The sequence below is a fragment of the Balaenoptera physalus genome, assembly GCF_965194825.1.
Source record: "Balaenoptera physalus genome assembly, chromosome: 4".
Taxonomy (NCBI): Eukaryota; Metazoa; Chordata; class Mammalia; order Artiodactyla; family Balaenopteridae; genus Balaenoptera; species Balaenoptera physalus.
In genome coordinates, this window is record NC_138891.1 from 69,171,012 (window position 1) to 69,194,627 (window position 23,616).

General features: G+C 36.3%; 1 protein-coding gene across 1 annotated transcript; it reads right to left on the reverse strand.

Moving 5' to 3' along the window:
• Positions 1 to 263: 263 nt before the first annotated feature.
• On the reverse strand, positions 264 to 20,693 carry GMNC (geminin coiled-coil domain containing). The gene is made up of 5 exons (XM_082460937.1): positions 8,301 to 20,693; positions 6,574 to 6,748; positions 4,755 to 4,843; positions 3,392 to 3,508; positions 264 to 1,884 (listed from the first exon to the last, which is right to left on the reverse strand). Exons 1-5 carry the CDS (start codon positions 8,301 to 8,303, stop codon positions 1,267 to 1,269), a joined length of 1,002 nt encoding a protein of 333 aa, XP_082317063.1. The 5' UTR covers positions 8,304 to 20,693; the 3' UTR covers positions 264 to 1,266.
• Between the last annotated feature and the right edge of the window lie 2,923 nt (positions 20,694 to 23,616).

Consider the following 23,616-nt stretch of genomic DNA (forward strand, 5'->3'; position numbering starts at 1 on the left):
TCACATTTTTAAAAAATTGTATACAAAAAAGTTCACCCAACATATCTGCAATGCCAATCAAAAGCAGAGAACAGTGCCCTGGGATGGCAGTGTTGGAGTAAAGCCGATGGGACCCAGGCTCAATTTATAAAATGTCAGTGATTATCTACTTTGACTTCTGTATTCTACAGCTGGTAAAACTGAATTTTCATACCAAGGAAGTAGCTTTCTCAAGGTCACAGCAGATGAGTGGGTCTAAGTCTCATGAGGGTGGCTACAGCATCTAACTTGTTCACATTTTATCATCACCCCATAGCACAATGCCTGGTACACAGTTGGTGTTCTACAAATATTCTGGGTGTGTTGATGAATGAACAAATGAACACATGAATGACTGAATGGATAAGTAAGACAGTGTCAGAGCTAGGCTAGACCATACTTTCAGGAATAGAAGTGTATCAGCATCTAATTAGTTTAGGATAGTGACTTATTCTGTTACCACGAGTTCCTCAAAAATCTTCTTGTTTGAGTGATGTTGGTTGCAAACACAATGCCAGGTGCCCATAGAAGCTGATACACCATGCAGGCATTTTGAAGTAATTTTCATTCTCTTTTATCTTTTAATTTATCAGTGTTGTTGCTTATCAGTAGATTTCCAGGTATTGAAGAGATTTTTTTTGTCAGCTCCATCATGGGACACTCAAGTTAATGAACTGCACTACACATAACATTACTCACACCTACATTATGTCTTTAGGAATGGCAATGGGCAAAGATTCTTGTTTCTACCCCACCCCCAGTTATTTGAACACCCAATAACAGGTATGTGGAGCAATTATAATGCTCATTTCAAAGGCAGTTTTTAGAAATGAAGAGGAACAGGAGAGAAATAAAAGTAGAAAGGTGAAGGCTGTGAACATTTAAACTGTCTGATGAGCGAAGAAAAGCTTTTAGACTTGTTATAATTGGAACGGCACATGTAGGTCTCAAAGGAATATTCAGGCAATTGGAAAATACCTTTTCAAGTATAGGGCCAAGGAAGGAAGTCAACAGCAGGTGTGGGTGTGTAAACAAGTCAAATTTAGGTGAAAGAAGAGCAGGCATGTTTCATTATAGATTCCTGGAAGCCATTCCCTGCAGATTTAAGTGGGTAATTGAGAGTGACATTTAAAGTGGCAGGAGACAGTCTGGGCAATAGCTTGCATTTTCCACATAGTCAGGTTCAAGTGCAAGACAGGTCTTGTAAACAAAGTTCATGGCAGTCTTTTGTGATAGAGGAGGGGATCACTAAGACTGCTTAGGGACCCAGGTAAACTTCCAGCCACCCTCTTCATCTCGACGAACAAAGGCTTGTCCCTGGTGGAAGGAGTGAGTTTTCACATTACAGTGAGGGCTCAGGGATGTGGAAAAGGCCATCTCTGTCTTATTGGGTGACACATCAGAAGCATAGTAAGGAAGAGTTTGTAGTCCTCCTGGGGGATTTGAAAGTTGAGAAAGGAAGTGAAAATCTTCCCTGTGGCTGGCAGTGCTGTGTGAGGGGGTTGTTCTGTCACCGCCATAGTCAATTGGCAGATCTTCCCCGGAGGCACTGAGATAATCAACTGCATCATCCAGAAACTGGGGCAATGTGCTTGTGGTCCGTCTGGGATGAGACGAGAGGGCACTGTAGTTAGCTGATGAGGTGTCATCAATGGTGTTGAGGTCTTTCAACCCCAGTGTTCGAAGAACCCAGGGATCCACAGGGGGCCCAGGTTGTTCACAGTTAGCAAATTCACTAGAGAGGTTTCTTTTGGCATTTTTATGATGGGGAATCTCAGGAGGAAAATATCTTTGCTCTTTGGGTTTCCTCTTCCCCTTTCTGAATTTTCCACATGCTTTGGAGAATCCATCTGATGACAGCAATTTCTGGGGAAGTAATATTTGAAAATACACAGTCAGATAATCAACATCATTTTTTTTACAGCTGTCAAATGTTTACTGGTCACCTTAATTCCTTAGAAAACTTGATTAAATTTACATTTTCACATGCAAAAGCAAAACTGATTGTATTACCTTCTGCTTTTAAATCAAAATCTATGATGACACGTTACCACCTAGAAATTCCAATTCATATAATTTTACTAGTCATTTAAAAGTTGAAATGATGTAAATGATGTCTTTACAACTTCAGTTCCGGGAAGTAATGATTATTATTATTATTATGGCAATAATAGCAACTATCCGGTATTGAGGACTGGTTATATGCATGATCTCATTTTATGTAGATACTATTAAACCCTCCTTTAATGAGAAAACTGAGGCACAGGGACATTAGTGGCTTGCTAAGGATCATGCAGCCTAGATTTAAGCCTAAGCCACATGAATCTAGACAGAACCACTGATTACAATTCTACATAACACTCTTCCTCTAATTTTCCTAACTTTCACAGCACTCCCATGTGGTATGTATCATATAATTCTAAATCTTGCAAAATTGAGAACAAGAGAGAAAAATTGCTTAATTAATATCACTTACTAATTTAATAACTGTCCTTTTTCACAGAATGGTGGCTGGAGATAGGACCCCAGGCTAATAACTGTGAGCTGTGCTCCCTTTTTTAACAAAGCTAACTGAATTCTAAAGGAACTAAATATAGTGGTTTTTCTTCTCTGAGCTGCTATATCTGGGTAAGAGTTGTAAGAAATATGATCGATTTAGATAAATAACGTAGCTTGTCTAGAAGTAAGGTAAAGATTGATGATAAAACAATAATGGTAACAGAATGGCAGATAGGTAACAAAAAATACAAAACCCCAAAAAAGGAAGAACAGCAAAAAGGGACTATGGGTAAACTATCCTTGAGTTAGAAACAGTTCATTTTAAAAGGGTAAGAATGAAATGTTCATGAAAAGATAATGTAGTTGGCTATGTCTAATTGCCAGTCAAGAGATCTGGGCTCCAGCCATATTTATAACATTTTAGAGCTGGAAAGATTCTTAAAAGATCTTTTAGCCCATACACTTACAAATGAAGTAAATGAGGCCCCAAGTGGGAGAGTGACTGACCTAAAGTTAAACAGATAATTAAAAGAAACCCATGTCTCTCGGATCTAATTCCCGCTCCAATGTCCCATTCAACTCTATCTTTCGATTAGCCTCTGTTGTCTCAGCAATCCCCTTGACTGGTTTTTGATTCTCAGGCAGCTCCTTTTGTAATATATGCTAAAATCTGCAATCTAGATACTTCAGGGAAATGATACATAAACATTGTTGTGAAAGTGCTATATTTCCTTCAGAAAAATTTGCCCATCCTATTGACGCATTTCAAGGCACATTGCTTAATACACCTCTTACACTGAATCAAGGAGTTTTACCCAAATGGTCTTCTTTCTCAAATCACTGCTCTGTCCTTATAAAGGGGGTCATCACATACCTTGGCTTTTTCCTCAAGACATTTAACTAAAGCAGAATTCAGGTATTGTCTGAGATGATTATTCTCTTCATGTAACCTAGCAAGTTCTTCTTCCTTCTGCACCAGAGTATCTTGGAGCTGCAAAAAGCAGACAATGGTGAAGGCTGCTCCACTATATTGACTTTGTAACCTTATAATAATGCCACTGATCCTTAACCTACTTAAACTTGATTATAATTCTGTTTGTTTTATGAACTCAATCTCAGGGAGCCCTCGTCCTCAAAGGCCTAAGTTCAATCTACACCCACTTACCACTTGATTGTTCAGTTTGTGCTCTGAATTTTTTATTCATTGCAAACTGTTTGAAGAGATTATATGACTTTAAAAATTGTAACCACAAGGGGATCGGGAAGGTATGTAGGAAAATGAGCTGCGTGCAACTGTTTAAATATAGAAAACGGTGTTTAGAAAGGTTTTGCTGAACTTCTTCCCTGCATGTTACAAAAAGAAGAAAGAAAAAAAGACGTGGGTTGGCTTCCCTCAGCCTCAGGTCAGTTTGTACGTCCACTAGATTAAATTACTCTCTCATAAATAACAACAAACAAAATAGGAAAAATGAAGCAATCTTTGCAAGAACTTTTTTAATCATCATCCCTTGTCCAAGTGATGAGCTGTTTATGGTTTAAAAATATTATCACGGGGCTTCCCTGGTGGTGCAGTGGTTGAGAGTCTGCCTGCGAATGCAGGGGACACGGGTTCGAGCCCTGGTCTGGGAAGATCCCACATGCCGCAGAGCAACTGGGCCCGTGAGCCACAACTACTGAGCCTGCGCGTCTGGAACCTGTGCTCCGCAACAAGAGAGGCCGCGATAATGAGAGGCCCACGCACCGCGATGAAGAGTGGCCCCCGCTTACCACAACTAGAAAAAGCCCTCGCATAGAAACGAAGACCCAACACAGTCAAAAATAAATGAATAAATAAATAAATAATAAAAATAAAGGAATTCCTTTAAAAAAAATACTATCACACTCATTCTATCATTTGATCTTTCCACCAGCCCTCTGAGGTAGGCAGCACAAATATCTCCATTTCATAGATAAGAGAAAGGAGGATTTGAGAGGTCATACAGCTAAAATGTGTAAGGTCAGGGCTTGATTGAAGGTCTTCCTAGAGGGTTTTGGTTGTTGTTGGTTTTGTTGTTGTTATTTTCTGTCACAGTGATCACCTAATTTTGACTTTTCTGTGGACAAATATGCATTTTGGTTCTAAACTGAAAGTCAATGAATTGAACAAGGGAAAAGAAGCCATGTGACATTAAGGTACGATGTTGAGAATGAACTGCATGGAACATGGCCGGTCTCATGTTCTGATCATCTACACATACCTGCTTGTTTCTGTAGAGCTGAGAGGAAAGCTGAGCCTCTTCCCATGAACACGAATTAAGAACAGGGAAATTCGAGTCACTGGATGATTCTATGTGAAAACATCAAATGGGTAACTGAGAAAACACACATGCAGTTTTTGTGTAATAAAGAACTCACTGGAGGATTTCGGAAAGAAAATAGGTTCAACTACCTTTCTAAAATTAGCCATTGCCTCCACATGGGAAAATAACATTTAAAGTTTTCAGAAGGGGCAAGCATGCTATGAAAGACAAATATTTATAGACAATATGCCAAGGTGGCTACAGAGGTGAATTTTTAGGAGTCAAGAGGTCAAGTTCCTTCCTGATATATATATTCCTGCTGGCTAAATTTATAAAGACTGTCCTATCTGCATTGTTAATTCATGCAAATGTTTATTGGTCCCACCCTCAACTAGGCCTACATTGCAATTCCACTATGTTTTCCAAGTTTTTATCTTATTTTCTAAGCTGTAGTGCTTAATAATATAGTGTTTGGCTCCAGAATCAAATCCTATTTTTGATGCTACCATTTTTCCCCAGATGAAAATCTCTGCCTATCTGCCTGTCAGTTAAGCCTGAGGGAGAGTATTTATTCAGAATTCTATGGAATAGTGCTTTCTACTTCAAAATAATTTGAACTTGCTTCTCTGAAGAACTCAATGAAAATCTCAAAACTGTACCCAAACTCATGTATTTCAAATGTCATCATCTATAAAGTGTTTTATGCTTTTTCAAAGAGTTTTTTGTTGGTTTTTTCATATTTGACAGCAAACTATGCCTACCAATAAGAACTATGCCTACCAATAAGAACTATGCTTGGGCATGCTAATTTCATTTACTTTTAGTTTCTTCTCCTCATCTAGTACAGTTCTGACTCTTGCTCTCCTCTACTTCAACTAAAATATTACTGAAATATTTCTGATTAAAGTGGAATGATGGGCAAGGAGACAGGAATAAAATTTTATACACTCTTTGGTTTCACATTCTTGGGCATTCTGTTTTCTCTGTTTCTTGTGGTAGAAAGCTAAAATTGAATAACTTCCTTCCTTCCTTACATATAAGTGTGTTTCAATATTTGGGGGCTTTTTGTTTGTGTCTTTTCTCAAATTCAACAAATTCCTGTGGTAGAACCAACAGTCCAGATATTGAATACTGAAATGCCTTAGAGTTCTTCCAGAAACTTGAGTGTTAATCAGAAATTCCTTTAATAGTTATAAACACTGTTTACTAAGCCCCAGGGCAAAATTAATGTGTAATTTTCCATCAAAGTTATACTTCCCTCCAAAGTTGAAGTCTTCTTTAGGCAAAAAGGAATCATTTTCTTTCCACTTATAAGACACTATTCATAGAATTTCCTTTATGAAATAAAAGATTAAGTTAGTACTTCTCCTTGCTTCTCTCTCATACCCAGGGAAATTTTCCTGAATACCAAAAAAAAAAAAAAAAAAAAAAAAAAAGCTCTAACTGGTATTTTAATTCCAAAAGCATCCCAATAGTATTGTTTATATAACATTGACCCAGACCCAAACTTTCTCAGTGACTTGGAAATCTCCAAGAACTGTAAAGTATAGGGAGAAATACATATTGTCCAGTGAGCAACGGGAAGAAGCCCATTTTCACTATTTGGCAAGCACACAAAAAGCAAGTTATTAGGTTGCAAAATACTGGAGTCTTTGGGCTTTCTTAAACTTTACATATCATCCCTTCTTTTACAGAGTTCCAGCCCATAATGCCTTGCAACTATGAGTACAGGAAAAGGGCTTCAGATCTACCAGGAAAGCAGAAGAGCAGAACTTACCCTGTGCCTGTGGTTCTTGTTGGGGCTCTCTGTTGTCCAGGAGACCAGCAGCCCAGAAAGAGACCCAAGTCTCCGTGGAAACATCAACACTAGATTCTGACGTTGTACCGGAATACGGGCAATTATAGCTCTGGCCTCCTACAAAGTACTGGTCTTGGCAAGGCAGAACGGTGTTCTGTAAAATTCAGTATGTGGGAGGTCCCAAGAGATGGGGTGATGAGAATTTGGAGGGAGAAAAGAGTGGGAAAAAGAAACAGAAAATATACGCAGTGAATAAAAAACAGTAAAGGTGTTAAATATAGATCCCAGATTGATTTTGAGTGGTCCAAATATAATTACTAAAAAGGAATCAGCTTCTTGGTTTACCCAGTACTTTCCTTAGGTCCTCTCAGCGAAGAACAGGCTAGTATTAGATGGACCAAACTTGTAAATATCTAGGAGTAGTCTCTGTTGCCAGGTCTGAGGCATCTAACAGGCTACCCAAGATCTAAGTAAAAGGAATTCTACTTAATGAGTGAAACAGTAAGAACTACTTGACTCTTTCTATCAAATATCTTAATTATATTTCTAACAACCTTAAATGACAAAGAACTTAGAATCCTAAGGCTGAAATTGACAGAACACATCATATAATCTAACCTCCTTATTTTCGTTTTTAGTTTCTGAATTATAAATTTGCTCCATTCCTCCCTTCCTCCTACCTCTCTTCCTCTGGTTTTAAATGCTACTGGATACTACTGAAACAGGTTAGTTAGCAGAGACAGCAAGCTCTATCTAGGTCTCTCCATCACTACATCTCAATGCCTTTCCAAAGTTATCTTGCCACGACTAACTGCCTGGCATGTATCCTCTACTGTGTTCTGAGCCAGTGAACCCCTCCTGCTCCAGCCTCCTCAAACCTCAAACACACAGTCTTTCCAAATGTCCAGTTAGGGGCAGGTATGCAGACTCCCTGGGTTAATTTGTACAACAGCCCATTCCTAATTATTTGTCAATGTTTAATCAGGTAAAAGCCATTCATTTCAGCAGAGCCCAGCTTTGGACAAACTCTTTTTGACCACGACAAGTCTTCTGTTGACTTGTGAACTTTCTCAGGCATAACATAAACAGAGGGAAAACAAATAAAAAGAGGAAAAAAGAAAGTTAAGTCAATTAAGTCACACTTTGTTAACGTTCCCAATAAGTTAAGTTTTGAAAAAGTCCAGTCTTGAAGCAAGTCCAGCGTGGGCAGTGCAGACCAAAGAAATTCAGCCAAAAGTTTATCAAGTGCTATTTTCTTTTATTCTAAAAGCATGTTTGTAGGTTCTTTCCCTGAGGTTATTATTGGAATCAAAGCTGAGCTATTATGCAATTGACATCTGAGAAGAAAACAAACCTCAAATACCCCTAGCCTCAAGTTCAAGTGTTTGCAAATATGTGCATAATCTAGAGAAAGAGGGGGAATGAAAAGTGAGTACAGGTGTAAAGGGAAAGTTGGGAGAAAGTACAGAGAGTAGAAATAACAGAGAGGACAAAAGGATGAGAGACAGAGAAAGAGAGACAGAGAGAAAGCCAGGAGGAGACAAGGGAGAAGAAAAGAGACATGGAGCAGGAAGGAAGACCTGTTTTAATTGGCAGGTAGAGAAATCTTGTTTCCAAGGTGGAAGAAATTTTAAAGGCAAAGCTTACTAGACCTCAGAGACCCCCGGTTTCGCCAGCGGACTAGCTAACGCCGGCTCCTCACTTACCATCTTGCCCTGGAAGAAGGCGCTGCAGAAACTGAGCCCACTCTTAATTTTTTCGGGAAAGCCGGTGGGAGCTTTAAATGGGACTGAGGGGAGGAGCTAGGAGAGGCGAGTTCTAATCTAAGGGAGCTCCGGGTGACGCCCGGGGCTCCCGGCAAGCGCCGCCCTCTGATTTGGTGCGAAGCTTACAAGCTGGTGACGTGGGTTAGGAGACATCTGGCCAAAGCCAAAGTCCCTGCCACTATCGGCGACCGCCTCCCAAGACCTGGGACCAGCGGGCCGGGGTCCCGGGCAGGCCCACGGCGCCCCGCCTCCGGGTGCGCAGCGCGGCTTCAAAACCCGCGCCGGTGCCGGCTCGCCGCGCGTCCCCCGGGCCCCGGCGTCAGGACCCGCCGTAACCGCGCCGCCCTGACCGGTAGGGCGATCCCGGCTCCTGCCCGCGCGAGGCACGCAGCCGCCGGGCAGGGCGGGGCACACCGGTTGGCCCGGGAGCCAGGGCGCAGGGTCAGGAAAAACCCAAACCAGCATCTCGGGGGTCAGAGCGGCGCTTGGGGAACCCTTCCAACCCCAAGGTTAATACTGCTCATGGGTATTCTCTGGCCACTTGATAAATATCAGCTTGCTGTATGGCGTTGCCGATTGATAGGCATTTTCCTTCTATATAATGTCTCATTTTCCCCAGCTTCTGAAGTGGGTGTGAAATGTGGAGGCGATCTATATCCATTCTACAATGTAAGCTTCAGGAGAATAGCGGTTTCTGTCCGTTTGGTTCACTGCTGTCTCCAAAGTGCCCGGAACAATTTCTAACATGTAATGGGTTCTCAATGAAGAATGAATTAAGCTACAAATGTAGGAATCTCAAGCGTCTGTCTCTGTGTTGGTCTTTTCTTCACAACTACTATTATATAGAATGAATTAATATAATTAAGGAAATTCAGTGTGTTAATACTTCTCAAAGTGTTTTATTTCTGCCATTTTTCCTCTTGCATTTTATTCTCACCATTCCTATGATGTTATATCCAGAGGAGGAAAACGAGTAATATCATCCTTAAAACTATTCATCTACCACTAACAGCCAACTCTTATTTTCAGCTGCAGTAACCCAGGAGGTTGGTACTTTTACTGTCTCTGCTTCAAAAGATAGTGAATGAAGCACCGAAGTTAAATTTGACCAATGTTCACACAATTAGGATGTGGCAGACTGGGAATCTGAACCTCTGGCTCCAGCATCCATGCTAACTACCATAATTATAGTTTCTGACTCTCTTTGACGTCTTTTCACTGCACATTATACTTATGTAATGGGCATTTTCATGGATTGAACTGTGTTTCCCCCAATTTTATATATGTTGAATCTCTAACCCTCAGTGTGACTGTATTTGAAGATAGGGCCTCTAAAGAGGTCGTGAAGTTTAAGAGGTCATAAGGGTGGTGCTCTAAGCTAATAAAATGAGTGTCCTTACAAGAAGAGGAACAGACACCAAGGATGGCATGCACAGAGAAATGGCCATGTGAGGACACAGGGAGAAGGCAGGCATCTGCAAGTCAAGGAGAGAGGTCCCAGGAGAAACCAGTCACCCTGCTGACACCCTGACCTTGGACTTCCAGCCTTTAGAATTGTGAGAAAATAAATTTCTGTGGTTTAAGACATCCAGTCTGTGGTTCTTGTTATGGAAGCCCTAGCAAACTAATACCGACAAAATGAAGGAATTGAGAAAAGTTCTGATTCTGGTCTGCATAGTCCTTTCTCTAAACCAGTTTTAACCTTTATTCATTCATCCTTGTATTTACCATCCATAACATTTATCAGTGACTAACATATAGCAGATGCTCATTAAGCTTTGTGTCCAAAATTAAGAAAGAGATGGAAGAGGAAGAGGAGGAAGGTGACAGACTCAGTAGAGTCCTTTTATCCTGTTCTAATACTGCTTATTCACACATTTTTAAGTGACTAGTACCAGATTTGAAGATCACTCCCTGGAAGTTATTGCCTGAGTCACTTAACAGGACTCATTTCATTCAGTGACATGAAACAGTGGTCCCCTCTCTGCTCTCGCTGCACAAAGGGCAAAGATGCCCTGGCAACAGTTCAAAACTGATTTAGGTGGTAAGAATCAATGATCTTGTTCAGGGCAAAGAAAATCCTGATTAGTTTTGCAATGAGCACCTGGGACAAGAAAAAGGAGGAGGGAGGTTGTTTTGTTTTTGAAAACTGTCATAACTGAGACATGTAAGCCTCTGGGAGATACAATTTCTTGACTCCAAAAATGACACAAAACAGGCAATTGAGCAAGCATGATATGACATAAAGGGCATAGGCTTTAGATACAAATATACCTGGGTTCAAATTCCTGCTCTACCCTCTGAGACTAAGTCACCTGAGGCTATATTATGGTCTCCAAATCCTCAGTTAGCTCCTCTGGTAAATTAAGAAAGAAGTACCCACTTGAGAGGTTTGTTAAAAAACTGACCACTAATGCTTGAACATTCTTAATTCACTGCCTAAATCATGACTAGTAGCTATTATTACTGTTAGGTGTAGAAGACTCTTTCTTTGAACATATATGCTGCAGTGCCTTGCCTATTAAAAATAACTAAAAATACAAACTACATTTGCAAAATTCCAGGGGTTTTTTTGAGGGGTAGAAATATATTTTAAAACTTTTTGATGGATTTTCAGCACATAAATGTTTCATAAATCATTAACTACTTTAGCTTAGTAAGACTGGAAGTGTATATGGTGGCAGAGAATCTTTAAGCAGTAAAGAGCTATTGACAATTTAACATAAGTCAGAAGATAAAGCTTTCCTGCAATCATAAACTAATGGAAAAAATTTCTAAACTCTTAAGGTGTGATTTAAGCTCATATTTTTATTTAAGGTCCAATGCTTAGGTATAAGCCTTATGGTTTATTTGATGATTATTTTTTGAGAAATGAATCAATTAAGCAATAATGTGAATTCCTTTGGCCATTTTTTATTCATAAGTATCAAAGCATAAGGTGCACCTTCCTTAGTGATTGTAATCCATGTAGATGTTTTTTCTTCTATGAAAAATGAGATTGGTTCAAAACTACTTTTTTGTATTGTGGCTGAAGGGATGGTGTTTAAAGGAAGGTGGCTAATAACAGCCCAATTGTTGACTCAGGGCACTGCCTCCTGCCAGGCCAAAGATATAACAAAATAGGAGGTAATTTGACCTGTACACAAACCAAGTCTGCAGACAGAAAAGGGGAGAGTGTGGTCAGAGGTGGGCCAAGGAGATAAATAGATTGGCATATGGAATGTTCTTTTATTTCGCCCCTGGAGGACACTTTATTTGATTACCTCATTAGTGAATTCAGTAGCATATATAATAAAAGAACAATTAAGAAATTCTCTTTACAAACATAACCTTTCCCTATAACTTCTACAGCTAAGTCTCCAGGGAATAAAAAGATACTAGGCCTGCTTTCACATATAGGTAAAGAAAAGTGAAACCCTTAGAGAAAATTCAATTCAGTAAATGATTTACAGTGGGAGATTTCACATTTGCATGTTTTATTTCAGCATATCTGGAGAACCATGACATGTTTAGTTTTGAATATCACTCCTCCAGAGTGATGTGCAGAAATCAATCACGCTGGTATGGACAGAGTCTTGCCTACTCTTCACCACCTACCCATAGCTTCTAATAACACATATGCAATAACTTATGCCCTAGTAAAAACTATTTCTACATGAACAAAAGGTATACAAAAGAAAGTCTACTGTTAATATCAGCTTATTAGCCAGAGAAAAGAAGAGCCAGGGACAAATTATAGAGTGAAATGTTCGATTCAGGCCTGACTCAGATAAGTGCTATGGAGAATGAGGGGGCAGCGGGTGGAGATTTATGATACTATTTTATTGGATGTTTTAACCAGAATTTATTTCAATAGCTTTATAACCAGCTTTAGACCTGTACTTATTGACTCATTGAGTGATTGCTTAATTTTTCAGTTGTACTGGATTGTATTATATTAAGAACCATCATATACTATAATGATATTCACAAATCTTTCAAATATCAACTGTGTACTTCATATTGAAGGATACCTAGCAAGTGGATGCAAATCTGTATTCATTGTGTAAAGTGCAGGAAACCTCTTTTGTACTCTGTGAAATTGCTTTTTCTGGCTTTTCTCATAATATGGCACTTAAGAAAATTACATTTTTGGGCAAATATCCCATTTCTCCCAGGCCCTATCAGGCCACCATGAGGACAGGGGACAACACTATCTCCCAGAGCTTTAACTCATTGCACTTTGGTGCACTGGTTGGGAAGCCCCACTCTCCTCTCTGGCCAAATTGGAATAAAATAATCTCAATAGCACTGTAAATACATAAGTAGTGAAAGTTATTTGAATTAACAGAAAGACTAGAGATGTGGAATCCCAAACAACATAAAACAAACACAACTCTACTCCTCATTACTTTAACCACATTAGAAAATAATGGAAATCGTGAGTTATTATGATTACTATACATCAGAGTTATGCTAGTCCAACTCTAATTTGAAATAAAATGAATTTCTGCTTCAGGAGCAATAATACTTTCATAAACTAGGTTTCAGTACCTTCATTGCTCCTGTAATCTCTCTTAAGGATTTTTGATCTCGGGGTTAGTAGATGGATTGCTGACTGGCACTAAAGACCTAAAAGGTGCATTGGCACAGACCATGACATCTAATTTTATCCCGAAGATAATACAAATAGGTACATCAGTGGCTGGTTTATTCAAAAAGTTTAGTTCATGGTGTTAGCAAAACAGGACCACCAGGACCTCATTCTTTCTAACCCTGGAATTAGAGAATCTGAAACAATGTGACATCTTTCATTAAAAGAAGATAAAGAAATATATTTAGATACAAAATGTTAAAGTGAAGTTATAATTCCATATCTTTGTAATCCATAAAAATCCATAAAATGTTAGCGGAATTCTTATTGATCCAATAATTTGTGGCAAAATCACCTTATTTACAATCAAATCAAAGAAACTTACTTGAAATTTGTAATAATCAAATTTGGGTGTCTCTAGTCAAACTGTTTTCCACATTTTTTTTTACAAAATGAAAGCATAATAAAAACCTCTAGCTAAGGGAAGCATTTATACATTCAAAAACAATCTGAGAAAAATACAGAGAATTATAATTGTTATGAAATTAATAATGCTAAATAACACTTGAATGAATGAGCAGAAGCATTAGACTATGAATAAAGTACCATGCCAGCAATAAAGTAAAACTCCAAAATCCTCTGTTAATGTATAAAAAGAGAGTCACTATGAAGACAGTGTAAATAATCTGTTTTTGCTTCATCCAACCAGAAGCTTTCCTGCTGCCTGCCACCTCTGGAACAGCAGTATTAGCCCTGCATGACCAAATCATAGCCAATAATTTTAAACACAATAAATTTCCATGGCTTCATTTATAGGTGAGAAGGCACCAAAAGACAAGCAAGCAAATTGACTAAGCTCTTTAAAAAATGGTTTGTTGTCCCAGAACACAACTGGTAAGAACACAAGTTGCATATTGAAGAGCTTTTATCTTTAAAAAAATTATTAACAATTATTCTTTGTGCACTCTTTAGTATCTATTTAGATGTGTATAAATGTACATGTTTATATATTTGCTTATATACATATGCATGTATCTGGAGGAATCAATGAGCCCATTGCCTTGAAATACTTACAGAGTGAAGAGAAAAGGTGTTGGGAAACAAAGACTTATTCTTCACTCCTCACTTTTCTATAAAGGGGCAACTGTTCCCATGAGAAAGGATTTATTTGATTGGTGAGATTGAAAGAAGGAAAGGAAATGAGTTACCCACATTCATGTCAACATCTACACGACACAAACTATCTCTGCTTCCCCTGAGGAAATGAAGTAGGGAGAGCTCTGTCCCAATTGGAATTGTGTGTGGCTAGCCAGTGTCACCTGTGATAGGGCAAGTAAATCTATATTATTTAGAAATACTATTAGGAAGCCTATTAAAACTACAAATATAAATCATGTTTGATAATCAAGCCTATTTTTTCAAGTGATAAAGGTAACTTTTATATCCATGTACCTGCCTTTTATGTTTATTGCTGGTTTCTTAGCTCAGGAGAGAAAGAAAAAAGTGTTATTGCTATACACACACGGACACACAAATTGTAGGCTTTGTAATAAAACATAAGTAATCAGAAGAAAAAAATATATGAAATCAACCACAGGTGAATATATTTCAAGAACTTTAAAATATCCATATCCTTTAAGGGAGCAAGCACAAAATAATCGATTTATGAAAATAATAAATTTGAACAAAAATAATGTACAACTTTGATTATCATATCAGTATAAAAGATATCTGTAAAAACTTTCTAAATGTCCAATAAGAGACTCTTTCAATAAATGGCAGTATGTTCATAGCATAGACTGTGTATTCATAGAAAATATTTTTGTAAAATATTTTGTAAAAGAGTTAAAGACATGGACAAACAACATTATGTTAACTACATTAAGATACATACAAGTATATTCATACAACTGAAAAAAATAAGGGAAAAATCATTAGTGACAGATTTTTGTGGAATAACATCATATTTAAAATTAAAGCAACTTGAACAGTAGTGATAGACAATGTCTATGTGTATGTTGATTAAAATAAGTATTCCACATGTTTCTACTTTTATGCAAATTTGCAGTATGAAGGGTGAAGTGGGGGCAGAAAAATACTTTATTTCTTTCCACAACCTTGAAACTGTTTTAAAAATTGTACAAATCTACAGAGAGGAGAAAAATACTTTACCACAAAATAGCCACTTTACTTAATTACTGCATTGCTCCAAAATGCCAAAAATTACAAAGACTTAGTGAGGCTTTGACACTAAGATAAAAATATCACAAAATACAAGAAGGTTAGGGTCTTTTTTAAATATATCAAAGAAGAAAATAAAATAAATTATTATAATCTTTAAATTAAAACAAAGTATTGTAGAGATTAAATAGAACTAGTGCCAATAGGTAGAATTAACAAGTTGCCAGATTTCAGCTTAAAAAAGAAGACATTCTAACACTCGGTAGTATATAAAGATAGAACTTGATACTCTGTGAGTAGTGAGCTCTTGGTCACTAGAAAAGTTCACAAAAAGGCCAGATAACCAGTAATCTCAGATGTTTTATATTTCATCCATACACTGGTAATACCAAGAAAATATGCTCCTTAAGATTATTTCCAATAATGAGAATTTACAATTCAACAGGATTTTGAGATTAGAAGTCTGTCTTTGTAATTAATTTCCATGCATATCTTTAAAGGGACTGAGAACTCCTTGTCCTTTCTTGTATGGGAATAGAGATTTAGAGTTCTGCTGTGATTTAGTAGAACTTCCATAGGGACCACGGGATTTTGGAAGATGGGAAGAGGCAGCTGTGTGTGAAAATGTTGGTGGTAGGGAAGGATCACTGCTAATCCCCATTCCTTTAGGATCTTTTCCTTCAACCTCAGGATCACTATGTTCTGAGAACTAGTCATAATAAATAGAAGGAGCACATTAAGTGAGAGGATATATTGAGTCCATCCCAGGTCTTAAGGGCTTAAGTTTTAGGGAAAAATGAGAATTTGGAGTGTAGGACCTTCATGGGTCAGGTTACACTAAGTCAGAACTTACCAGGGTTCAAGGGAAAATTAAAGGTTACCAGGTTGAGCTTTCCTCCCACATTGATGCTTTGATTATGCCTGTGGGAACTTCAGATTTTGAGACACTAGGGTGTCCAGAAAAATTGAAAAATACACAAAGTAGATGACGATATATTGCATAAGTTGTAAAATTTAATAAATAAATAAAAAGCCTATAAGGAGAAAATGGGCCAAAAAAGTGGGCAATCAGAAGAGAAGGAGAATGTGAAAACTGGCTTACTGAATCTTGTGCTTTCTTGAGGCTAAAAAAACCACAAGTTAAATAAGTATTTTACTTTTTGCTCTTTGTGAAACAAATGTTGACCTTTCATCTTTTGCTCTCCTTATGTAGTCATTTTGCTGCAGACATCAGGTTTTACTCTTCATTTTGCTTTGGAAATGTGACTATATCCTAGCCAAAAATGTATGTATGGAAGGGACAAAGTCTTACATATTTTATGACCCTCAAGAATGACTTATTCTACATATAGTCAGAGGCTAAAACAGAAACAAGGTAAAACTTACAGGGACACAGATCTACGTTCAATAATTGAAGATATTTTTTAACAGAGTTGTCAAAAAGGAAATAATTTTCTTTTTTCTTTAAGCAGTAGTAGGTTCTTCATTCCTGGGGGTATTCCATCAAAGACCAGAACACAGAGAGGTTATTTAGTTAATGCAAACAGGCACTCATTCAAAAAGTAAGTGAGCTCCTCTTCCATTTTATACTGTATTATATATGTAATGGGGATAAATCATGAACAAAACAGACATAGTCTCTACCTTAATGATGTTTCTACTCTAGGAGGGAAATATTGTCCACATATTTACCTAAATTGAAACTGTGATAAATGCAATAAAAGATTAATTATAGGGTGTAGGAGTGTTGAACCTGTTTTCCTAACCCATTTACCAGGAGCAAGAAAGCTGGTAGTAGACTGAGGCACCAAGGTTTATTTTCCTGAGGAAATGACATTTTAGTAAAGACTCGAAGGAAGAGTAGGAGTTGAACAGGTAGAGGAGAGGGAAATATACAACAAGGAAGGTAAAAAGCATGCGCAAAGCCCCTGAGACACATATTCAGAAACAAATTGATGAGTAATGGGGTGGGAGAGGTAGATGAGACAAAGCTTGATGCAGGCATCAAGTTCTATCCTAAAAGCAGTGGGAAGTTATTGAAGGGTTTTAACTAGATGAGTCAACTGACGTTTGTTTCCAAAGAACCAATTACTGGATAAAATAATGGTCTTCCAAATTCAAGCTTCTGCAAAATGGATGCACTTTATCCAACCAGTTACACCTTGGGCAATTCAGGCCCCTATACCCTTGGGCAGAACTAGCTTTCATTTAAAAACAAAGACAAAATATCCTTTTCCATTGATCTTGTGTTACGCCTAAGGCTTTAAATCTGTGTATTCATAATATTTAGAATAGAAAGAGGCTTTAGACATCATCCCATCTAATCTTTCATCTCCAGAGACACATCCAGGAGGTTTCTGGAGTTGCCCAAGACCACCTGTTGTTAAGTGCAAAGCTAGAACCAGAAACTGAATCTCCAAATTTCCATCCAATCTTGTTATTAATCAATGTTTTTTTTTTATTAATGATTAGCGATGATAATAATTCTGTAATGTTTATTAGGCAGTCACATTTTAAATTTGAGGTCTTAGGCTATTGTGATTTTATTTTACAGCTTAGAACTGTTAAAAAGTTATTCTAATGGCCTTCTTTGGGTATTCTAAATATCGTGAGAAAAACTTATATAATACCTTGAAATTAAATTACAGTTATATTAGCCATATCATGCCACTTGTTTAAGCATCTTTATTCAGTCTAACATATTTGTAACATAAAAAGTTACCATATTCTTAATAGTAATCTGGACTCCAGCTGTAACTTTCTAAGCATAAATGCATATTTTTTCAAGACCTACTCTCTTATCAACTTGCAAAGATGCAATATAGTATTATGAATTACAGTCACCGTGCTATACATTACATCCCCATGATTTATTTGTTTTATAACTGGAAGTTTGTATCTTTTGAGTACCTTCACCCATTTTGCCCACTTCCTCAGCCTCCACCTCTGGCAACTACCAATCTCTTCTCTGTATTTATTAGTTTAGTTTTGTTTGTTTTTAGATTCCACATATAAGTGAGATCATACAGTATCTGACTTTCTCTGTCTGACATTTCATTTAGTATAATGCCCTCAAGTTCCATTCACATTGCCGCAAATAGCAAGATTTCCTTCTTTTTTTTTAATGGCTGAATAATATCCCATTACATACATATATGTACATAAGATTACCTACGGGGGGAAAACATGCACTATTTCAAAGGTTTATTTTCCTATTGTATAAAGATGCTCCTCAACTTACAGTGGTGTTACATCCTGATAAACCCATCCTAAGTTGAAAATATTAAGTTGAAAATGCATTTAATACCTCTAACCTACCAAACATCATAGCTTAGCCTAGCCTACCTTAAATGGGCTCAGCACACTTACATTAGCCTACAGTTAGGCAAAGTCATCTAACGCAAAGCCTAGTTTATAATAAAGTATTAAATATCTCAATTAATTTATTGAATACTGTATTGAAAGTAAAAAACAAAATGGTTGCATGGGTACAGAATGGTTGTTTACCCTTGTGTTTACCCTCACTGTTGCTGCCCAACATCACAAGAGAGTATTGTACCATATATTGCTAGCTTGGGAAAAGACTGAAATTCAAAATTCGAAGTATGGTTTCCACTAGTTAATATGACTTTTGCACCACTGTACGGGAGTTGAACCATTGTACGTCGGGGACTGTCTGTATGGAGTACTGTGAAGTTTGTCATGTCAATGAAATTGTTGTATTTAATTAAATATTGTATAATTTTCTCATGTTTCCCCAACAGTCCCCTGACCAAAGCTGTTCTTTATGTCAAAATAAACATGAACATTGAGAATTTGGTCCAGGTTTCCCTCTTTCCTTTGGCTGTGTAAGTGTAGAGCCTATAGGAAGGTAAAGGTTTTTATGGCACTAATTTTTACCCTCATTCTGGTCTTGGTTGATGTCCTTGCATTTACTTAACTTCTTCTGTCTCTCCTATTTTTTCTATGCCAACTTCATGTACTTTTTCTCTTCCTTTAAGGAGTTTAAGTGTTTTCTGGAAAGAGGTGGAGAATAGTTAATAATAAAGAACATACACAAATAAATAAGGAAACTCTAAACTTAACAATAGAAAAAATGTGCAATGGACATTGTTCACAGAAGAAAACAGCAAATGGTTACCAAAGTGTAAAATAGTTAACCTTACCAGGAATGCTAAAATGTCCACACACACTTATAGATAATTTTACAGAAGTAATTTTTAAAATGTGTATCTTTCATTGTTGCTGTGTGGCAAATTATATCTTTCAAAAATGGACAGAGTCGTTTTTCCCTTCCTATATGTGCTTTTAGAACCTTGCCACTCCTGTCAAGAGGTGGGGTCTGGAGTCTATTTTGCTTCGTCTTGAAACTACAGGGGACGTCGTGACTGCCTCAACCAAATTAACATCACAAGATGATATGGTTTCTCTCTCTCTCTCTCCTTGGAAACTAACCACACTGTTATGAGAAAGGCGGGGCCACACGGAGAGGGTCCATGAGATCCACGTTCCTGTTGACAGTCTCGGGTCTCAGCCTACAGTCAGTATCAAAACCAAACCATGTAAGCGAGAGAGCCTTCATGTGATTTCAGCGTGGCCTTCTAGCCAGACACTGGGTAGAGCACAAATGAGCTATTCTCACTCGGCTCTTCCTGACCCAAATTGCAGATCCATAAGCCAAATAAATATTATCATTTCTTTAAGCCAGGATTTCTCGGCTTTGCCCTACTGATATGTTGGACGGGACAATTCTTTGCCTTGGAGAGCTGTCCTGTGCATCAAAAGGATGCTTAACAATATCCCTGGCCTCTTGCCAGTAGCAATCCTTTCTCAAGTCATGACAATCAAAAAATGTCCCTTGGGAGGCAAAATCACTCCCAGTTGAGAATTGCTGCTTTAAGCCACTAAGTTTTGGGGTTGTTATGCAGCCATAGTGATCACTTGTCTCTCCCCGTCCTGGACATTGACCTCCGCCAACATCTCCCACTTAGGTAATTTATCCATGCCCATGTAACTAAATGTACATAAACATCTATAGATAGTACATGCACACATACCACATAGGGCTATTTTCAACATTATTTTACATTTTAACATACTTTTACAAAAGAATGGAAAGATACATAGATTTGTCTATATAATATTTCTTTTCTCATTCAGTGATACCTTGTAGAAGCTAAGTAAACTGAAACAGTTTTAACAGATTTATTGGCTATAAAATAATACATTGGATATATAATATTACACAATATATTCAATAATTTCTCTTAATGAAAATTTAGATTACTTTCATATTTTTTGTTTCTATAAACATTACATAGCTAACCTTTTCCATGCATATATCCTGATGTAGTGGCAATTTATTTCTTAGAGGTAGATTTCTTAGAGGTAGTGTATTTGTTGAGTCAAAGGTCTTATAATTTTAATAGATGCTGCTAGACGCTTCTTTTTAAACTGGCTGCAATACTTCACATTTCAACTATCAGCATACAACTACTTTTATTAGTTGAGAATATTTTATGTCCCTCATAAGATTATATATATATACATATATAATTTCATATATACTTCAAATATATATATATTATATAGGTCCTACTCTACTCTGTTCATTTCTAAGTATTTCCAGTTGTGTGTGTGTGCTATTATCAATGGGTTTTTTTTTTTTTCTCTCTTTCCACTTCTATATACTTCAGAGCTAAAGAGAAAACTATTTCTTTACATATATCTTATACCCAGACTCCTTACAAAGTCTCATTATAATTTAGAACTTCCTGGGTTGGATACAGTCATATCAACAACAGAAAGAAATGAAACTCTTTCTTTTCCAATATCAATACTAATTTTTTTTCCTTACCTTCTTGCTTTTTTTACACATCCAGCCAACACTGAAAACTAATGACAAAAGCAGGCTTCCTCTGACCTTAAATAAAATTACTTTAAAGCTTTGCTGTTTATAACAATATATTGTTTTATTTGCATAGTCAAGAATTAAATTTAGTAGTTTCTTTTCTTTCTGATTTTATTTGGTGTAATTACTAAAATGACCACTAAATTTTATCACATTTCTTTTCAATATCTCTATCTATAGATTTTCTGATAGTTTCCATATTACTTTAATATGCCTAGAGTATCTATAATTTAAATATTTGATAGAAATCATCTGTGAACCTATCCAGTCCTTCAATATTTTTCAATTATAAATAACCATTTAAAAATTTCCACTTATTTTTCATTCATTTGTGGTACTTATATATTTTGTCCCCCAAAATCCATTTTTTAGGTTTTCAAACGTGTTGCCATAGAATTGCATATCATAATATTTTATTATTCTTTTAATATCCTCTCAGTTAGGTCTTATCTTCTCTAATCGTGTATATTTTACTTCCATTCTTTTGTTCTTAATCAGGTTTATGGGGGATTTATCATTTTTATTAGACATCTAAAAAAAAGAAACTTTTGATTTATTTATCTTTTGTACTTTTCCTCAATTGCAATAGAGATTAAAATCATGTCCACATCACAGGGTTTTTATGGTGAGGATTAAATCAGTTAAGTTCAGGAAGTGCTTAAATTTACTTAAATTTCAAAAGAAACATATTAAAGGTTTTTATTGTAATTATATTTTCATCAAGTTGCCAATATTCTAATATATAGTTCTTTATATATTTAGCTACTATATTGTTTGTGCTACAAAGGTCTATAACTGTATATCTTCTTCACCAAATGTCTTTTATTAATACATGAGTCCCCTTTATATATTGTTTAGTGCTTTCAATTGTAAAGTCCACTTTCTGACATTAATATTGCTGTCTTCTCTCTCTCTCAATTGCATTTACTTTCAGATTTTCATTACTTTTTTTTCACTCTGATTCTTGTAAATAGCATAGAGCTGGATTTTTTAAAATCTAGTTTAAAAACATGCATTTTTAAGGGAGATTATAGTCCATTCCCAACTTAAATAATGATTGATAAGACATTTTATATCTTTCATTTTGTTTTATGTTATTTATTTGATTTACTATTTTTAGCATTTTTTGTACAATGTCTATTTTATTTTCATATCGATGAACATGGATCTTTCCAAGATCCAAGAAATCAGAAGAATTAGTCTTTATTTTTACTAAACAACTTTCTTGTTCTGTGACGGTAACCATTTTTTTTTAATCTATAAGGCATAAATAGTAGCTGCCTTTGCTTAGCTCTTGGGATTACTGGCATGATGAAATAATCTATATATCTATCTATCTATATTTGAAAAATATAAATTTTTAAGGTGTCAGCAATACCTTAAGGAAATATTAATATAAAAGCAATTAACATATTAAAACCTTATGTAAATTTATTCTGTTGTACAGCTGACAAAAAAATGTTTTTACACATTTAAAAATGTTTTTACACATTTATTTTAAACATTTAAAAAATGTTTTAAATAATGTATATAATCCAGCAGAGGTTTCGACACTATATTTTAAGTTAATAGGCTTTACTTTTTGCTCAGTTTTAACTTTACAAAAAAGTTGAGTAGCAAGTACAGAGTTCCTATATACTCCCTCCTCCCTCCCCCCTCCCCCAAATTACCCCTATTATTAACATCTTCCATTAGTGTGATATGTTTGCTACAATTGTAGTTAATCTATAATCATCTATATTATCTAGTTCTGTCAGCATGACAATCCTCTAGGGTAGACATACTTATCATTTCTAACTACTGAGGAACTGAGCCACTTACCCAATGTCACACAGGTAAGAGATGGAACAGAGGTTTTTCAAACCAGGTAGACTGAGTCTAGCCAAAGCTGTGAAACTCTAAATGATATACCGATTCTCACTGACTTAATGGTTTACCTTAGGAAAGCATTATACTTCTTCATTCCTTCTTTCCATTCCAATAAGATAATATTTAAAAAATATTTTCATTTCCCTCAACTTTATTCTCCTCTGCCCTTCTCAAGAGACCTTTAAAATGCTTTTACACTCTATTTGCCTACCACCTATTCTTAGATTTTGCTAAGATAATTTACAATGTTTAGTTCTCAACTATTATTCATACCAATGCTTTTTTCCCATCACAAATAAACTGAAATATTATTTTTCCTAGTAAAAATAAAATTAAGTGTTGTCAAAGCTATAGTCACAAAAGTGTTAGTTGGTATAACATTTCTGTAAAGCAGTTTGGTGTTAGCTATAAAGAATATTTACATGGTAATACTTATTCACTCATTAATTCCACTTTGAGAACATATTATAAATAAATATCCAGAAATTGACATAAATTTAAATGAAAATATGTTTCTCACAACATTGTGAAAATATGAAATTTACCTAAAATTCAATCAAGAGCTGAATGGTTTAAATTAACATATATCCTTATAAAGGGATTTTACCCATCCATTCAAAATAACATATAAAGAATTCAATCACACTAGAAAAAATTTAAATATGACATCAAAAAAATGTATAAAACGTGTTACCATTGACGTAAACTGTGTAAATAGTAAG